Source organism: Setaria viridis, chromosome 6 (genome assembly GCF_005286985.2).
Source record: "Setaria viridis chromosome 6, Setaria_viridis_v4.0, whole genome shotgun sequence".
Lineage (NCBI taxonomy): Eukaryota > Viridiplantae > Streptophyta > Magnoliopsida > Poales > Poaceae > Setaria > Setaria viridis.
This window is the reverse complement of record NC_048268.2, coordinates 2,367,762-2,387,239: the sequence shown is the minus strand read 5'-3', so window position 1 is coordinate 2,387,239 and position 19,478 is coordinate 2,367,762. Positions and strand designations below refer to the sequence as shown.

The following is a 19,478-nucleotide window of genomic DNA, read 5'->3' as shown; positions in this document are numbered from 1 at the left end:
GTGCCGGCCTCTGGGCTCTGGCCCGTCTCGGTCTCGCTGTTCCTCCCCTCGGCGCCGCCCCCACCAGCGAAGCCGCCGCCACGATTGCGAGCTGTGCCGCCGCCACTCCGGCGGTCTGGCCGATGGTGGGAGGCGCTTCACTGGCGGCCGAGGGCCCGAGGTGAGGGCGACGGTTCTGCCGGTGCAAAGCGATGGCGAATGGCCAATGAAGGGATTGAAACTGAGAGTTCCATCTGCGGCACCGGGCACAGGCAGGTACAAAAACACAGGCAGATTGCAATTAGCCAATTGCATAATTATTCTGTAGATGAATTTTCCTTTTTACTCCTAGAACTAGATGTGCTTACTGATAAAATTTTCTTAATTACCATTCTCAACAATTTTGAGTATGTATTCGCTTAACTACTACGGACTAGTTGATGGCTTTTTTAATAAAAAATGACAATAATCACAGATTATTTATCCTTTAATGTTTTAATTTATATTTTTAAATTGACAATTACGGATTATGGTACTATCTCGAATTGTCGTCTGTACCATCCATTTATCGTTTATACCCAAATTGTTATGTGATTCTGATTAAATATGGTATGCTATGCGATTCAATTATGTTGTTGCTTATAACTTTGATTTTTGTTTGTCCGCCCAACCAATAATTCGTGCTAGGTCTGCCACTAATTCCATTTTCTATGCTGCATTTCAGTGCTGCGTTTTACTCCACACGTTACTGAGACAAATTTGAGGATCTGATTTAAGGCCCGAAAAGGTTACCGTCCCACTGAGGTGATTTATCAAATGGTAATTCAGGTACGAAGATACCCGTTCCAAAACCCCATTAGTACCGGATTCACGCAAATCCGGTACTAAGTGTCACCCTTTAGTACTAGATCATCTACCCGGTAATAAAATATTAGTCCAGTACTAAAAGGTTTTGCAAAAAAAATTAAATCACTGGGAGGCTCGCACACATGCACGTCGCAGTTCACAAGTGACACGATGTTTTACGCAAAATATACGTGTGCACGGTGTGTAGGAGTACACGTGACTAAGTAAGACATGCTTTTCTTTTAAAATAATTCGTGAAGGACCAACACCAACTGATACTAAATGATACCCTTTACCGGTTGGTAAAACCAACCGGTAATAAAACTTAGAGGAGCATTAGTATCGGGTGGTAACACCAATCAGTTGGTATTATCACCCGATACTAAAAGATCCTCTAGGGATCGTGGCCGTTACTCCCAATACTAATGCTAGCTGGTATATTTAGAGTTTTGGGGTGCGAAGGGAAGTTCCGTTCTCTGGTAGTGTGCTATATAAATGTGCAGCTATAATAGTTCAATCAGTGCTTGTACCCACCCACAAAGAGTTTTACAAATTAGATCTAATCCTAACTAGAACTACTCCAAAAATTTAAAGGCTCAAGTTGCAAGTATAAAAATGCAAAAATGTAAATAGTAGGTTAAAGAGGATGCAAACTCGGAATAACGATTTCTCCCTTGGTATCGGTAGACAATGCCACTTCTTGTCCATGTTAGAGTTCCACCGTAATATGCTCCCGGCCACCAAGTTATATGGCGTGTACATATCCTCCACATAGCAATTGAACTCCCACACTCAGCCTTCTACATGCAATTTTTTCCAGCATGAACGGCGTTGTTTCTGACAATACAACATTATGTACAATTTATAGTGGTAGAGTACACATTTAGATCATTTCTGATGGTAATGAAAGTAGAAGAAAATTTATAGTGTTAGAGTGTGGATTTAGATAATTTCTGACGGCATAAAGGAATTGTCTCCTCATCAGCTGGGTCTGCTTCTCTGGCCTGCTGGTGTTGCCACTCACCGGACCAGTGAGCCCTGGGAACCTGGTGGCCTTTAAAACCTCTGAGAAGTTATCCATCACTCCATCAGGACAGTGATGCGGCAGCATGTCAAGCAACAACAGCACTTCATCACTGGGGTTGGCTCCAAGTTGGGGGTAGGAAAATGCTCTGGCACAGATGTGCCCGGGTGATATTTGTATTAGTGCTGGGTAGTGATTAGTTAAGTGCAGTGCTTAGTATGACCTACTGTTGTGTAGTAAACATTGGCTGGTACAGTTCTGTGCAGCTAAAACAGAGTCAATATATAGGTGCCTTGGTATAGGGTCCGTCCATATGAATGCAAGTGAAGGAAGATTTGTCTTTATCTCTTATTAACTACCTTTACTCCCTACTCCAAATATGTTGTCACTTCAGATCAGTGTTTATCTATAAATCGACTTTGATTTGTTCTCCTTTGGTCTGCGCTTGTAATAATTGGAGTGATACAAGGTTGCGATCTAGATTAGCACCACAGTAATAGTAGCCTATCTTTTCCAAATTGAAGACTACATTAGACTCACTTGTGGTAAAACTCTCCACTTGTGGCCTGGAGGTCATGGATTAGAACCAGCTTTTTTTTGCAGAATTTTAAAAGAATTTTGCAAGGGTAAGACCCTTCCCCAAACCCCACCTTATGTGATAGCATTTGCATTGGGTATGGCCTGTTAGACTCACAGTATCCTTTCATTAGAGTTTGAAGTTTTTTGCTTCAGGAGAAATCGCAAGAACGAATTCCTTGGACCTTGGTTGAGCACCTAGGGTTTACACGCATGCATGAAAGCAGCAGCAGGTTGCCACTGCACACTAGATAGCCCCCAGCCCGATGGAATCTGAGCCACTTGCCAGTTCTTGTCTCACACTCTGGACGCTCCAGTGCAAGAACGTCAAGCGAATCTCACTGAGTAACAACCGGAGATATAGTTTGCTTATATCTATTTAGAGTAGGCAGAGCATCAGACAAAAGAAAAGGAACCTTGTAAACTACTTTCTGTTCTCTATCAGATAATTACAACTACTACGTGTGCATACATGATGTGATGATTTATACCAACCACAGGAGCCCAGAATATACAGACCAAACCATCTTAGTTTGAAGCCGTGTGCTTCTCTGGTAGCAGTTGCTAGAGTTTTTTTTTTTCAATCTAGTATCAGGTCCAAATGTAGGGCAAGATTTTTTTTCTGCAGTAGTTCAGAAGTACGCTAGTACTCGAGACCAAACTCGGGGGGCAGGGGCCATTCCAAGCGTATGAAAATTTTATGAAACTTATTTTGCTGCTGCTTTGTCAATTTCTCCTCAAATCGTTTTAGGACTACTTATATGCGTATTCAGTACCTAAGCAGCCATGGAGACTGAAAAAATAGTACTCAGAATAATAAGTTTAGTCTTGAGCTTAACCACTCCCTGATGGCTGATGCTAATATAATCTCCCATCTGCATGCCCAATGCCTTCGTCGTCATCTCCTTCTCCTCGTTCCACTTAGGGAAGCAGCCGTACCCAACTATAATTAACCTTCATCTTACAGTCGTCGCAGGCCTGGAGATGCGAACGGATGCCGCCATGCTGTTCCAGGAGAAGGTATTCGTGGCACTGCCCGAAGAATCTGGGGAGTCCATCCTGTGCTGGGTTCTTGAGCATGCGTCCAGCAGCGCCGAGATCATCATCATGCACATCAAGCGGAGGCAAACAGGTTCATCCATACTCTCTTCCCCGACTTTGACAGTCCGTGTCCTTATGAGACAAGGGAGTTTTGCCATTTATGCCAAGTCTTTGAACCACATGGTGCACCAGTATCTCATGTTAAGCGAGGGTTTCCCTTTTCTTTTGTCGAGCAGTGCATAGTACGGAATTCATCATATTGTTTCCTACAGAGACAAAATTTATCACTTAATTAATATTTATTCAACAATTATCATTATAGGTTCCTTGAATTGATAAGACAAAAGGCACCTCTGCTTGCAAATGTCTTCTACTACTGGTTATGCTATCCTCTTTTCGTTGCAAAGACCCTTAAACTCCGAGTAAAAAGATGACAGCTATGGGAGCAATGGTTAATGTATATGATAGAAATGCTGCCAAAACAACAAAAAAAAACATGCCAATGAATCAGTAGCCAAAGTAGGGTATGAAATAGTCAAAAGTAGCCACTAAGCAACATTGCTCAAGAAGTCCAATGAATTCGGACAGGTTTGAAAATTCAATGAGGGGGAGAGGCAACCTGCAGGTGATAGGGGTGGGAGCAGATTGCCCCTCTCCATGCCATGTAGCCTCAAGGGAAATTTCTATGTGGTGCACCACCATATAGCATACCCCAGCCTCAAGCCCCATGAGTAGGTTGTGTTAGATGTATATGTACTTTTTGTATTTTCCTATCGTACAAGAGGTTTTGTACATATTTGCTAATATTTGTATATGTATATATTTAGGCCTAGGACCCTCATATTGAATACAAGTGATATTCATAACATGGTATACAGAACTAGAGCTAGGTTAGGTTCTTTCTCCAACTTGTCTAGCAATTGTTCTTGCTGCGTGGGTGCACTTACATTGTTCCTTGATTTTATTTCTTGCCATCCATGGTCGCTATTCTTCATCCTGAACGGCTCATAATGGCTTGATTCATCGCCGTTACCGCACCTGGGTTGATTCCACTCACACATTAGAGTCGATTCTGCGTCGTCTTGGTCATGCCGATGGGTCCGCTACAGGTCCCACCTTTGCATGTGGCTCGACCTTCGCCAGCGTCTCATCGCCCCTTCCTCACACGCCTTCCCCACCCCCACTCGCTATTGTCATCTTGTTGGGAGCCTTGTTTACCTTGGGATCACTTGTCCTAGCATCTTTCATGATGTTCATATTCTGAGTCAATTTGTCTCTGCTCCCACACAGCTCCACTATGCTCACCTTCTTCGTGTATATGATACCTTTGTGGCACCATCTCATGTCTCTTGTTCTTCCCTCACTCTAGTTCCCTCCAACTCCAAGCGTACCCTGATGCGACATGGGCTAGTGATCACACTGATCGTTGTTCTCTTCCGGCTTATTGTGTTTTTCCTGGGTCCTTCTTGATTGCCTGGAAAACCAAGAAGCAGTTTCACATTTGAGTGATGAGGCTAAGTTAAGGGCTATCCTGGCTGTTACAGCTTAGGTCACATGGCTCCAACGTTACTTGAGGATTTTTGTGTGATGCCTTATGCACCAACTCTTCTCTCCTCTAATCAGATTATGGCTCTTCATCACGTGACTTTTGAGTTTTAGTTGGCGGATTTCTTCACGAAGGCATAGACAAGGGGCCAACATAGCTATTTCCTCTCCACACTTAGTGTTGTGGATCCCCCCATGAGTCTGAGGGGGGTGTTAGATATATGTCTTAGATGTGTATACTTATTACATGTATTTTTCCTCTACTTAGAGGGGTTTCTGCACTTGTACACATGGACATCTTGCCCTTTGGGCCATGGAATAGATTGAGTTTCTCATTCCAACAATAACCACGACTACTCCGACCATTCGAAGCACACTACAAAAACGGTTCTTATAGGCAATCCTGATGGTATTTATAGAGGCAATTTGGCCACCAAACTCTAGCAAAATGCTTGTTGAAATTAGGGATGGCAATGGGTACCCGAAACCCGATGGGTTTTTACTCTATTTGGTACGGACATGGGTTAATTTTTCTACCCATGGGTTTGTTAATGGGCAAAAAGTCAGACCCATCGGGTCTACGGGCATGGGTTTGGGACTAGTACCCGAACTTGTAAACCCACAGATTTTTTTTTACCCGTTTCATTGTAGCAATACAGCTCATATTAGCCCACAATACCCCTAAATTACACATGCTCGGCCTACTCATTTCAGCCCAAGTGCTCATCGAATGGCCCAAAAACATAGTCCAGCAGCCCAAGCCCAATCAAGCAGTAAAAGCCTGGCACCCTGGCTGAAACCCTAAGCACCTGCACCCTTTCTCCCACTACTCCCCACTTGAGCCACCGCCATTGCACCCCTATCCGGCTGTCCTTCCATGCTTGCTGCGTTGCACATCTGCACTCCGTGACGGTGACGCATGCCGTGACTCCCATGTCCATGCTGTGCATCTGCAACCTGGCCAACTGGTGACTAGTTGTTGATTGCTAACTAGTGTTTGTAGCTATTCGTCTGAGATTCCGAGTTCCTTTTTTCCCTGCAGAAGCTTCTTAGTTCTTGACCATGGGTTTGTGTGTCCTCGTATTTGAGAAAAGTTTTGAGCCTTTGACTAATTTATGTGTATGAATCAAACTGAAAATTGTGCCACCTTGTTGTATGGATGAATGAATCTTGAAAAGCACTGCAACCTGTCCAATTTGGCATATAATTGGGGTCTCTTTTTTCTCTCAATTTTATTGGTTTGGTCGATGAGCGACACTTCCCTCCAGGATTGTTATCGGGCACGGGTGACCCGTGGGTGCCTGTTAACCCGACGGGCATGGGTTTGGGCGAAAGTTTGTGCCTGTCTCGGGCATGGGTCTTTTAACGGGCACAATAAATTTTCCGGGCACGGGTTTGGGATGGCAAAACCCAGCAGGTCTGTGCACATTGCAATCTCTAGTTGAAACCATGCATTTCTACGAACCAGCCAAGCACCCACCTCTAAAAATGCACTTCCATGTGTGGGTGAGCTAACATGATTTCCTATAGAAATTGATTTTCATAGGTGGTAGTTTTAATGCAACCGCATGTGTAAATCAATTTTTACCCTTTAAACTTTTAGATTTCTAATTAAACATGATATATTTTATATTTGCAAGAAAGTCCATTATATTGTACTCACCGATCCTATATGTTTAACACCCTGAAAAAATTAGGCTCAATTTGCTCACCTAGACTATTTCAATTGGTCCAACCTATCTCCTAATAAGAATTGTATTTTTTATTTCTCCATGTAAAAATTGAGTTTGAAGTTCAAAATTTGTGAGTAAATAGAGGGCATGACAACTTATGTTAAGAAAAGACATTAATAATTTTTCATGGTTATTTTTGTAACATTTAATATTCAAATTTGCATGAAAAATAGTCGTTAAAATTTCCTAATGTATTTTTTCCAACATAGCGCATCATGATATAAGTCACCCTGCAAAATTCAAAATAAGAGCTTTGTTACAATACTTTGAAAGTACCAGTGGTACTTGCAGGTACTTTCCTTTCTTATCCTTCCTACCAAAAAAAGAATTAAATAGATTTACATATAATTAAAAGGGATCATAGTAATTTCTCACTACTTTTGGTACTTGGTCCCACCAAATTGGTACTTCTCTTGGGTACTTCATGCATGGTACTTCCTTTGTTTCCACTGTTCGATTTCGCTGGATGGACGACTCTCATTTTTTTTCAAGCACTCTAAAATTTCTCTAAAAATAAACTCTTCTTGTACTCAGAGAAATAAAAGGATAAATATCATTATTAGGAGGTAAATTGGACCAACTAAAATAGTTCAGGGAAGTAAATTGACCCTAAGTTTTATTCGGTGGCTTAAGTGGATAAAGTAGATTTTTTTCCTTTCATATTTTGCCTCTCTCCACACATAGCCTCCTTACCTCTTACCTACAAAGTACATCTTCAAAACATATATAAGAAATTATAATGGATATTTGAGCACCTAAACTGTCTCAAGTGAAAATGTTTCAACTAAAATGTTTTAGATCTTTTTGAGCTCTACAATTTTGGTACATCCGACTTCATGTGAAAATTTACAATTTGTTTCTTAAAATAGGGTTAGTTACTTTTTTTAATGGTGTTGCTTATGTGGACCGCATATAGAAATCGATTTATATAGGCAATTGCCTCTGAAAATGGGCCTATTTCCAAATGTGTTCCTCTTAATCTGTAAATCTTTCATTCAGGATCACTAAACCATAAAGTGGAACATTGTGAGAAATATTCTAATGATTTAGAAGAAGAGCACAAGACAAAACATGAGCAAGATGGAGAGACCGCTGCAAAGGAACTTTCACAGTCACAGCATGCACCCTTGGACAAGTATTTGAATCAATGTGCAAAATTGGAGGTAACTACTCTTGTAGTATTTGTTATTTTCATTTTCATTTTGTTGGCCACACGGTAGCGGTAGTCAAATCCTTTTCTTTTTCGGAATAGATAGCCAAATACTAAAAGTAGTGTTGATAGGAATGCTAGAAAGCTAACGCTGCTCATCATGTTTCCTTTTTTTTTCAGTTCAAGGCCAAAATCTTAATGATTGAGGAGTGGAACGTTGCTGAAGGAATTTTAGAACTAGTTGATAGATTTTGGATCAGAACCCTTGTCATGGGTGCAGCCTCAGACAAGCACCATTCCAAGTGCGTGACATGATCACCCATTGGGTTCATAACCAGGCCTTCTGCTTAATTACAGATTAACTTTCGTCATAATATGCAATTGTTTCGTTTCTTTATAGGTATAATATAGTCTCACAGTTGAACTCCTGTTTCCAGGGAAATGAAAGTTCCACAGTCTAAGAAAGCTATTAAATTGATGGAAAATGCTCATCCATTTTGTGAGATATGGTTTGTTTGTGATCAGAAGGTGATCTTCAGTAGGTATGTTATATGAGCTTGCAAATGATAATAATAAAAACGATGATTATGATGGTTTGCTGTAATACCTTTCTACTTCGCATTATTGACATCAGTTGCTTCATCCAGCGTAAATTAGCTTGGTCATCTCTTACACCCAGCATTATGCATAGTTCATTTTCTATGTACTTCTCCCTATATATTAACACAAAGCTTGTGTTAGTAGGAGCCCAAGTGAAGATTTGAGGTCAGTGCCAGTCTTTGTTGATGCAGATGATAATTTCTGGGACATAGAAAACAGTCTGGATGCAGAGGGTTACCTACTGGCGCAGAAAAAGGATCATGCTCTGGTGATTTCGGAGCAAGCTGATACGGCACAAAATGCGGAGGGAACACATGAAAAAGGAGACACAGTAATACTAGAAGACCTACATGGTTCAGGTGATAGAGTGAAGGAAAAACAAGAAAGACTAATTGAGGCGATGGTGCCTGCTCAAGCAAATGCCCATAGAGAAGTCGAGTTACTGCACCAACAAAAGCAGGAGATGATTATGAAGAGTGAAGTGGCCGAACTACTTGAGAGGAGCAAGCAGCTCATGATTGAACGGGATAATGCAGTGAGCAAGATTAGAACTCTGGAAGGACAAAAGAAAGAGCTACGAAAGCAGAAAAGGCTGGTAACAATCGAACGAGACAGTGCATTAGGAGAAATGAAGACATATCACAAGCAAGCAAAACAAGCGAAGACAGAAATCAAGGAACTACAGGAACAAAAGGAACGGATGATGACTGAATTGAACTTTACACGTGGAGAAATAGTGGAGCTACATAAACAGAAAAGGCAGGTAACAACTGAACGGGGAAATGTATTAGGACAAATGAAGATATTTCAGAAGAAAACAGAAAAGGCTAAGACAGAAGTCAAAGAGCTCCAGGGAGAAATTAAGTGGCTGAAGACTGAATTGAACTGTGCAGATGGAGAGGTGATGGAGCTACATGAGCAGAAAGAGCAAATGCGTTCCAGATGGGATTCTGCAATAGGAAAATGCGAGGAACTTTGTGGACTAATGAAACAAATGCTAACTGAGCTGGAGAAGGTAGCCGGAGAGATTGAGGCCCTTCGCAAAGAAAGGCACGAGACAATAACTAAACTGGATCATGTAGTCCTACAGGTAGCAGAGGCACAAAGACAAAAGGTGCTTATGATGGCTGAGCGAGACCATGCATTAGAGGAGGCCAAGAAACTAATGTCACAACTGGAGCAGATCATGTCAGAGCGAGATAGCACAGTTGGAGATACGGTACAACTGCATGAACAAGCAGCACAGATCATTGCTGATAACAACACCATGCCCAGCTCTCAATTCACTCTTGTGGAGCTCCAGCGTGCCACAAAGGATTTCAATGTTAACCTCAAGGTCGGACAAGGCGGATTTGGTGTTGTCTACAAGGGCTTCCTCCGGAACACCACTGTGGCTATAAAGATGTTGAGCTCCACTGGTGTGCAAGGCCAATCAGATTTTAAGCACGAAGTATATACACACTTTCCTGTCGCCTTTTCCATTCACATGTTCTCCACGTTCTATTGAAATTCATTCAAATAATCAATCACTACAAGAGTGGGTCACTATAATGAACTACTTCGTTTTGCAGGTCACTTTTATGAATACGGTGAGACACCCAAATGTTGTGACCCTTGTGGGTGCGTGCCCAGAAGCCCTGGCCCTTGTGTACGAGTTCATGCCAAATGGTAGCCTTGAGGGCTGCCTGGAGCGCGTGGCCGGAGCACCAGCTCTGTCATGGCAGGCTAGGACACGCATCATCACCGAGATCTGTTCTGCGCTCTCGTTCCTGCACAAGAACACACCCTATGGCATCGTGCATGGCGACATCAAGCCTGCAAACATACTCCTGGACGGTAATCTAGCGAGCAAGCTATGTGACTTTGGCACATCCCGGCACCTCATCCATTCAGACACTGCAGGCAGTGGCATGCTCTGCACCAGCCACCCCTGGGGCACACCGGGATACATGGACCCGGAATTCCACACCACCGGAGTGCTCACAACGCGGTCAGACACCTACTCCTTCGGGGTCACCATCCTGTGCGTGCTCACCGCCAGATCCCCATTGAACCTTGTGAGGGTGGTCCGAGATGCGTTGGAGAGGGGTGACTTGAGATCAGTGATGGACACATCCGCTGGGGACTGGCCCATCGCACAGGCCAAGCGGTTGGTGCGTCTTGCGCTGAAATGCACTGAGATGACAAGCGATAATCGCCCTGACATGGCCGGAGAGGTGTGGACCGTTGTTAAGCGCTTGGCTGATGAGGCAAATGGTGCGGCTCCAACAGGGCAGCATGGCGTTGGCACATCGGTTCAATTAAATGGGCAGAAGCTTGGTATTGGGATGGAGAGCCCGGTGTATCCGTGCAAGTGCCTGTCTGGGATCAAAATTCATAGTGTGGCAGAAGCATTCAAGAGGTGAGACGGATTTCTTGAGTGTATGTATACACTTGTTCTCTGACTCGCACAGCTGAGACAAGGTTCAATGTATGGCAATGTGAGGCGATAAGCATCCCTTTCAAATTACAAAACTTTGCCCATAGAGTATTGCGACACTGTTTTTTTCCGAGAATACGCATGAGAGGTGCGTATCTTTTATATTAAGAAGGAAAGAAGGAAAGAACGTCCGTTTACAACGTGGGTCTAACCGGGCACACGCATAGGATAAAACGTAAAAGAAGTGAACTGTCTTTTAACACAAACAACAACTCAGAAGGGTAGGATAAAATGAGGCGGGTTTAAGAAGATTGCGGACCAACAGCCGGCCACCGAAGGAGGGCCAAGTGCTTGGTGCCTGTAGCACACCATAACTGAACCTACTCAAAAATCTCTGTCAGCAGCTGCCCAAGCAACCTCAGCGGCTCCCTGTTGAAAACTCACGAATTGCGACACCGTTGTTTGTATTGTAGACTGATTGTCTTGTAATTCGCACATTCTACAGCCTTAAACCAAGATGTGATTTCCTCACTTCTATCATTTACCATGTAAAGAACTTACGTCTTTTTTTCATGTCAAAATCTGGAGTTCTCTCCAAAGTCGGACCAGAAAAACGGTAAGTAAGCTGGAAGCATGCCTCTGGCTCTTACTAGATACTTTGTATTTTTCACAAATATGATCCAAACAGCGGATGAATCTGAGTCATCCAATTTCTAGTACTTCCACCTTCATTGAAACTTTCAACTGGGATGCTTGCTGAAGACGTTGCAAGGTTGGTGATTAGTGCCTCAAATTGCGACTTATATGACATTACATTACAGAACAAATTAGAGTGTACAATACCATTATTTTGTGAGGTTTTAAAATTTCTTCTAACTTAGAATTGTGATTTTATAGTACTCTCAAGCAGCCACCCCGGCTGAATTCTTTTTTTTTCCCCAAGAGAATGCAGATTTATGTATACTTTTAACACTTCCCTTCTCTGACTGGTAATCAACTTTAACGTAACTTGTAATTTATATTACGGCAGCACTTGGTTAATCTGGAGGTTTCTTCCTCTGGCTCTCAGTGCTATGATATATTTAACCTTTCTATTGGATAAATTAATTTTGCGTGTATTTAAGCTGAGATCAATTGTGATTGTACATCATTGGTAGGATTAGTGCCTGATAAATGTATCTGTATCGTCCCATGTCTACATATCCCATTCTGGTTATCCAAGCAACCATTGTTGTGACGCAAGTGAAATGTGAAGTACAGATTGCTGAATATGTCGTGGCTGGGTTGGGAAAAAAAATACTCCACAAATTGCTTTACCTCGAAGCTTACTATTGAGTTTGGTAACTTCAAGCTACTTGTTTGTCTGGATATTTTTTAAACTTCTTTTAAGAAATTGGTACAATGTAGCCCTAACGAGTACCTAAGTAGTAGTAGTTATAAAGGTGAGATGTGAATGTGATCCCACATCATCCTCAAGAATACTTCTCAACGGAACTCTAGGGAAAAAATTCAAGCACGCCAGAGGAGTGAGACAGGGTGACCCATTGTCACCGATGCAGTTTATTATTGCAATTGACCCACTGCACTGAATCATGAAACTAGCAGCAGCAAATAACATTATCCAACCAGTCCTGCCAAGGGTGGCAAAATTGCGTTGTTCCCTTTATGCTGATGACGCAGCAATATTTGCCAATCCAAACAAAACAGAACTACAACGAATTAAGCAACTGTTGCAGCTATTCGGTGACTGCTCAGGACTTAAGGTCAATATGGCCAAGACAGAAATTTTTCCAATCCGATGCATGCTAGAAATTATCACTAAAGCACTAGTGGACTTCCCAAGAAAGGTGTCCTCGTTCCCAGGAAAGTATTTGGGCCTCCCCTGCATACGTGCAAACTACGACGAATAGTCTTCTAACCACTCATAGACAAAATTGGTGACCAAGATGGAAGGGCAAAATGTTATCCCTTGCAGGAAGAGAGACGCTTGTAAAAAGCGTACTAACTTCCCAACCTATATACCATCTCACGGTTTTTCCGGTGCAAAAATGGTTGATAAAGCAGATAGACCATCTGATGAGGAGCTTCCTATGGAAGGGAGAGGAACCGGAAAAAGTAAATGGCGGACATTGTCTAGTTAAATGGACAACAACATGCAAGCCGAAAAAACTGGGGGGACTTGGAATCCTTGATATCGAGCGGCTAGCAAGGGCCCTACGTTTACGATGGTGCTGGTTCCAGTGGAAAAATGAAGATAGGCCATGGAAAGGACTGGATACCCCCTGCACAAAAAGTGACAACGACCTTTTCAACACATCAACAGTAGTGATGATGGGCAATGCTAGGAAAGCGCTCTTCTGGTACTCCTCCTGGATAAATAGGATGATGCAAAAAAACATAGAGCCGGTGCTTTTTCACAAGTCCAGATGCAAAAACCTTACAGTGCACAAAGCACTACAGGATAACTAGTGGATAGACCAAATATCACCACTAACAACAGGAGATGAGGTCAGGGAATACGTAAATTTTTGGGAGGAAATCCTGACGCAACAAATAAATCAGGACAACGAGGATGAAATTAAGTGGTGCTGGACAGAGAATGGCGAATACTCAACAAAAAGCACATCCCTCATACAGTTCTAAGGACAGACAAGAAAAATAAACATCACTCCGATATGGAAGGCCAAAACAGAACCTAAATGCAGGATCTTTGCTTGGATACTACTATACCGGAAAATTCTAATGGCGGATAACTTAGCAAAATGGAACTGGCCAAATGACTCGATTTGCAAGCTATGCAATGTGGATCCGGAGACGCCAACACACTTGTGCAAAGACTGTATCTAAACTACCGCAGTATGGAGCCCGTCTGGCTACATGGTTCAACATGCATCACTTACCAACGGCAAATACGACGTCCTCAATCTACAACGGGTGGAGAAAAAAAAGTAGGAGGCTCATCGGCAGACAGAACAGACCTTACTTTAACGGACTTGTTGTGTATTTTTGGTGGAACATACGGAAAGAAAGAAATAGAAGAACATTCAACCAGGAAAGCAAGCCTTTTGAGGATGTGGTATTCCTCGTTAAGGAAGAAACCAGGCAATATCAGTGGACAACACAGCGAAACAACCAAGAACAAGATCTACAGCAGGAAGTCCAGTGAGCCTAGTGTGTCCGCTTTCGTTTCTTTATGTTTTTCAAACAAGAGGGGGTCAAGGGTTGTTGCTGTCCCCCTCTCTCTCTTTTTCTCCTTTTTTTTCTAAGTTGGGCGCTGCCTAGTCGCGTCCGCTAAGTTGTACTTTACTTTTTTCTCCTCTTCTAATAAAATTTCGGCAAAGCTCTTGCCGTAAAAAAAAAAGATGTGAATGTGATCAGGGCAAGTAAAGTTGTTCAAGCTCACTTCAATGAACTGGCCAGCAACACACTTCACAAGTTCAAAATTAACATAGATTGAAGGCGTAAGATATTCTCTAGTTATTCCTTGGGTACACTTTCTTTCTGATCTGTGATTGCAGGAAGGTGCTAAATATGTCAATCTAGGCGCAATGGTACCTCAACAGCTCTCTATATCGGTATATCCAGATCAGCTGTTCCAATTCGAATGCGGTTGGTTCGTTGTAGTAGTAGTAGCAAGAGATATGATCAATCCAAAGCGGTAAACGTCCAGATCACTTTGATAAACCAGGATATCACATTTGCATGGATTCAAGGTGATCAGAGAGCAGGATCATAACACTTAGATGACAAAATAAAAGTAGTGTGTATATATTTTCTTCTTTTTTCCCCAACGACTTCATTCAAAGTACATACAAGAAACTGAAACAAATGAACATAGCCAACAAAAATGATAATCTCTCCCTCCCCCACCGTCCCTGTGGACCCTCTCCAAGTTAAGATCTAATCAGTAATCACCTGATAATAAAATAACAGCCTGACCTGGAGTACTCAGACTAGGCCTTCAGCATATGTATTCCTGGAGTTTCCGGGCACCAGCAAGGTACCAGAGCCACATCTTCACTTTGAAGAACCGCTGGGCGTTCAGAAGAGATAGGGATACGCCATTAGTATTGTCTTGTACTTCACCGCTCCATCTGGTTAGCTTGTGTGTGTGTTTGTGCTGAGATACATTACAGGTTTCTTATTGTGTTAGAATCAAGTTGTGAAATCGATATGATTAGCACCTGATAAACCTTAGATAATCAGTGAAAGAAAAATATTCTGCTTGATTTTCAGGCAACAAGTTCTGAATTCTGATGTACTCACCTTCCCGTCACCTTATGCATTCAGCATTTCAGCCGTTCTCACTTTCAGTCCAAACCTTTTTATGAAGCTATACATATTTCGTCCTTCGAAATTGCAGAAATGCAGAAAATATGCCAATCCAGGCCCAAGGTCCTTCACGGCTTCATCAACTCTGTATACCATAATCAGTTGTTCCAAACTGAATGGTTGATCACTGTATTAATGATGGGTATGATCCAGAAGGGTAAACTTGGTTCAATCACTTTTATGAACTGGGACTGAAATTTTGCAAGGATTCAAGGTGATCAAACTGAGCAAGTAGACAATAGACAGATGACCAAAAAGGAACTAAGTTTATTTATTCCTTTTTTTATCCATCCAATGACCTTGTTTCAATGTATATACAAAAAAAAAAAACTGAAACAACAAATGAACACAACTAACAAAATCGATGCATCATTTTAGCATCACGGCACCACTAGAATAATTCTCCACCTCTTTCTCCCCCTATAATTTACAAGAAAAAACAATAATAACAGTATTCACAGAGATGTCTCTGTGTTCGCTTCTGACGATGTTAATGGTTCGGTCGTGGCAAAGGATCTCATTGTGGTTGAGTCTGCATCAGTTGGTCTCTGCTCATTGTTGCCATTGAGGTCTAAGTCACCAATCACAGCTGGTTTTTTGACCCTGTCCATGGAGACACCCTTCTCTCCAGTCAGCATATGGACGATGTTGGTCATGTTGGGACGCAGTTTCATCGCGTCTTGAGTGCAGAGTAGACCAACTTTCAAGAACCGGCATGCCTCCTCAACATCAAGATCATCCCCTATATCTATATCTATGATCTCCTCTAGTTTTCCTTGCTCATAGTATGTCCATGTCTGCAAAAATACCAACAGAAAATTTAAATCAGCCAGCTAAATGAGAACCACGAACAGCACAATTGTCTGAGTTTTTGTACTTGCAAGGTCATTCATTTTAAAGAGGTTTTTTATTTTATTTGGATATGTAACTACAAAAATGTGGTTCTTGAACTAGTCTTAGTCTTTTAGATACAAAGATGTTTGCTTGCTTATCAGGATGCATACAAATGACAAAGTTTAAATAAATAGTCAAAGTTAATTAATCAGATACCTAATAGTAAACAATATTAGGCCTGGTTTACAATACAGAAAAATTTTCCCCATTCCTGCAATAGTTAATCTATATCCTGTGAAAGTTGTAAAATCATTTTGTTCCATGCAGGTGAGCAGGTCCGAAATGATAACATCAGTATTGGAAATGTAACTAAACTGAGAAATCTTAAACTGATGCGTAGGCCTGTTAAGTATGATAAAGCTTACCCTCTCAAGCAGAAATTGGTCTCCCTTAGGCAACCTAGCATTGTGGTTACATCTGCCGGTAACAATTTCCAATAGCAAAACACCGAAACTATAAATATCTGACTTCTTTGTCACTTGTCCCCTGACCGCATATTCAGGAGCCAAGTATCCTCTGGCAAAGGGGATAAAAGATACCGGTAAGAAAAAAGTATACTCTACACAGGTATTCCTTCAAAAATTTCAAACAAAGTTATTCTTACATTGTTCCTGCTACTCCAGTGCTCACATGAGTTGCATTGGGAGGCAGGAGCCTTGCCAATCCGAAATCAGAGATTCTTGGGGTGAGATCCTTGTCAAGAAGAATATTGCTTGCCTTTATATCTCGGTGAATTATAGGGGGGCGGATTTCTTCATGAAGATAAGCAAGCCCACGAGCAACACCTACCGCTATTTTTACACGAGCTCTCCAATTGAATCGGATGTTGCTACGGCCTGATCCTGCAATAACATGTGAGTAGTGAGTACAGAAGTCACAGTGATTGAAAGGATGACTTGGTGAATGGAAGTCACTAAATAGAAAATCATACCTAGTAATGTATATGCAAGGCTGTTGTTCTCAAGATAATTGTATACAAGGATCCTATGAGACCCTTCAGCACAACAACCAACCAGGGAAATTAGGTTTTCATGCACGATATCGGAAATTGCTGTGAGTTCAGTTACAAATTCTTTGATACCCTGCCTTGAATCAGCAGACAGCACTTTTACTGCAACTATTGTTCCATCTTTAAGCCTTCCCTGATCAGAAAGAATGAATTTTTTAAGCAAGAGAGTTCAATGCAATAGACACTAGAACTTAATGAAGTGGCCAACAGTGCAAATTACCCTGAACACGGAACCGAAACCACCTTCACCTATTTTATTAGCACCACTAAAACTGTGTGTAGCTTTCCTCATCTCACTGTAGGAAAAAACCTTAACCTTGTTTCCTCCTGGCATGAGAAGAAAACATCCAAGTGCATCAGGAAGAGCTCTTTTATACACAGAAAAGGTATACTATGAAGCTAAGGTATAAATTTCTCACCTTCACCATCAACCTTTTGTTTCATGTCTGTCCCACACATAAAACAGCAAGACATTTTTGAAAATCGAATATAATGGAGGCTCCCAAAAATGAATCACCTGGTTTATGCTAACCTCCTGAGAAATAAACAGAGGGGCATCAGAAAGGTGTTTCTTTCTGATAGTCGATAGATGCCAGTCTCAATGTAACAACCTCATAATACCTATGCCCGTTATTTTGTAAAACTATATTGGCCTGCTTAACGGTACAAATTGACCGTAGGTATACAGTAAGAGACTGGATGCACCCATGTGCAGATTTGACTCTGCAGCCTCATTACTAGCACTATTAGATAAAAAATGTTTAGTTTTGGAGTTGAATACCAAATGGTCAACTTGTCAAGCTAGTTTAGAATATGTCTAGTGGATTACAGGAGACACATAATCCTGAAACCACATAGGAGAACATAACCAGTTCAATGTAACTCCTCAGTGTACCCCACGAACACCCGCCAAGTGAAGCCATTAAGTTTCCAGCCACCAACCAAAAAAGAAACAGAGAGACCTTTGCTTACAAATTTGAGCAACGAAAGCAAGCAGTGGCACAGCTGGCAAACATCTTATGGGCACACCAGCAATTTTACACTGAAGATCCAAAAATTCTTTTTTTTCAAACAAGTAAAAAGAAAGCAATGCACTCTTATCTTTACCAAGTGCTGACATTCTTGAACTCTAGGTGTTTTTCTCACCACCAGACGGAAATTTTCCATTTTCTTCATGTTACTGTGGTAGTACCATGGTAAAAAGAAACTCAGATGGTGCCTACAAGGCTACAACTCAAGAATAGCCTATTTAACAATTAGCAGTCAAAGTAACGAACTAACAACATTCCTATCCCCATATTGGGTACCAATCATGCACAAGCAGGGCAGTATCCTTTCTTGGGGTAAAATAGCATATTTGTTCCTTAAGATGTAAATAAACTGAAATAACAAACCAATCTGCCGCTACCAAACTACATTTGCCCCATCCAGTAGAACTAAACTCCCTTTGCACAAGCGTAATGTTCAGGATTGACCAATTTCTGCAACCACAGCACACAGTACGGGACTCCACTAATTGAACAATTCCTGAGAAGATCAGATCAAACCAGAGAATTAATCGAGTCACTGAAACCTCGAGGACTAGGAGAGACCAAAAGGCAAATACAGACGCACATCGCTACCATCACTAGCAAAAGGGCGGAAAGAATCCACCTTGATCCCGGAAGGCGAGAAGCCCAAGAACCAGGCAACCCCAAGAACAAGAGGCTTAGATCCTGAACGCCCGACGCCAAGAACGCAGAAATCACCTGATGCTGACGCGCTGGCCGGCTCAATGCCGGCACCCCAAGAACCCGCGGCGGCGCGGCCGGCTCCCTCTGCTGTGAGGACCGAGAGGAGGAGTTGGAGGTAGGAGGGAGGCAGAGACACCGCGAGGAGAGAGCCAAGACACCGGAAATGGTCGACAAGGAGGAGCTGCCCCTCCTCTGGAATCAATCTCTCCTTTTCTTCTCTCTCTAGACTTGAGTCTAGACTAAACCATGAAGGCATGAAGTCAAAACAAGGAACAAGTTGGTTAAAAAATGGTTAAACTTGCACAGTAAGCAGCACGTGGCCCTAGGCCAGATCCTAGCTGCTGTACAGTGGTGGTGCATCCTTGCTGCCATTCGATGCCATCAAAAAAAAATAGAGCTAGAATGATATTGAAAATATATTGGACTCCGAGGTCACTAACATGACAAGGATGTTGTTTAATTTGTCACTTATATGATGCCACAAAGCATCCATGTAGAAGATCTGGAGAATGGAGATATCATGCTATAGTATAACTGTATAATGATACCGAGAGGGTGTTTGTTCCTCGAGCTAAAGTTTAGTCCGTGTCACATCGA

General features: G+C 42.1%; 2 protein-coding genes across 3 annotated transcripts; one reads left to right on the top strand and one right to left on the bottom strand.

Moving 5' to 3' along the window:
- Nucleotides 1-2,651: 2,651 nt before the first annotated feature.
- On the top strand, nt 2,652-11,506 carry LOC117861159 (uncharacterized). Its single transcript, XM_034744669.2, has 6 exons — nt 2,652-3,557; nt 7,744-7,907; nt 8,075-8,196; nt 8,332-8,436; nt 8,639-9,944; nt 10,066-11,506. Exons 1-6 carry the CDS (start codon nt 3,305-3,307, stop codon nt 10,897-10,899), a joined length of 2,784 nt encoding a protein of 927 aa, XP_034600560.1. The 5' UTR covers nt 2,652-3,304; the 3' UTR covers nt 10,900-11,506.
- A 3,841-nt stretch (nt 11,507-15,347) lies between these two features.
- Nucleotides 15,348-19,154, bottom strand: LOC117861163 (cold-responsive protein kinase 1). 2 transcript variants are annotated; one of them, XM_034744677.2, is made up of 7 exons: nt 18,897-19,154; nt 17,568-17,683; nt 17,369-17,475; nt 17,071-17,281; nt 16,744-16,981; nt 16,505-16,655; nt 15,348-16,042 (listed from the first exon to the last, which is right to left on the bottom strand). In XM_034744677.2, the coding sequence occupies exons 2-7, from the start codon at nt 17,620-17,622 to the stop codon at nt 15,701-15,703; spliced, it is 1,104 nt and encodes a 367-aa protein (XP_034600568.1). In that variant the 5' UTR covers nt 17,623-17,683; nt 18,897-19,154; the 3' UTR covers nt 15,348-15,700. The 2 variants fall into 2 exon arrangements, with proteins under 2 accessions (XP_034600568.1, XP_034600569.1); XM_034744678.2 differs by lacking the exon at nt 18,897-19,154 and having other exon boundaries at nt 17,568-18,886.
- Nucleotides 19,155-19,478: the final 324 nt, after the last annotated feature.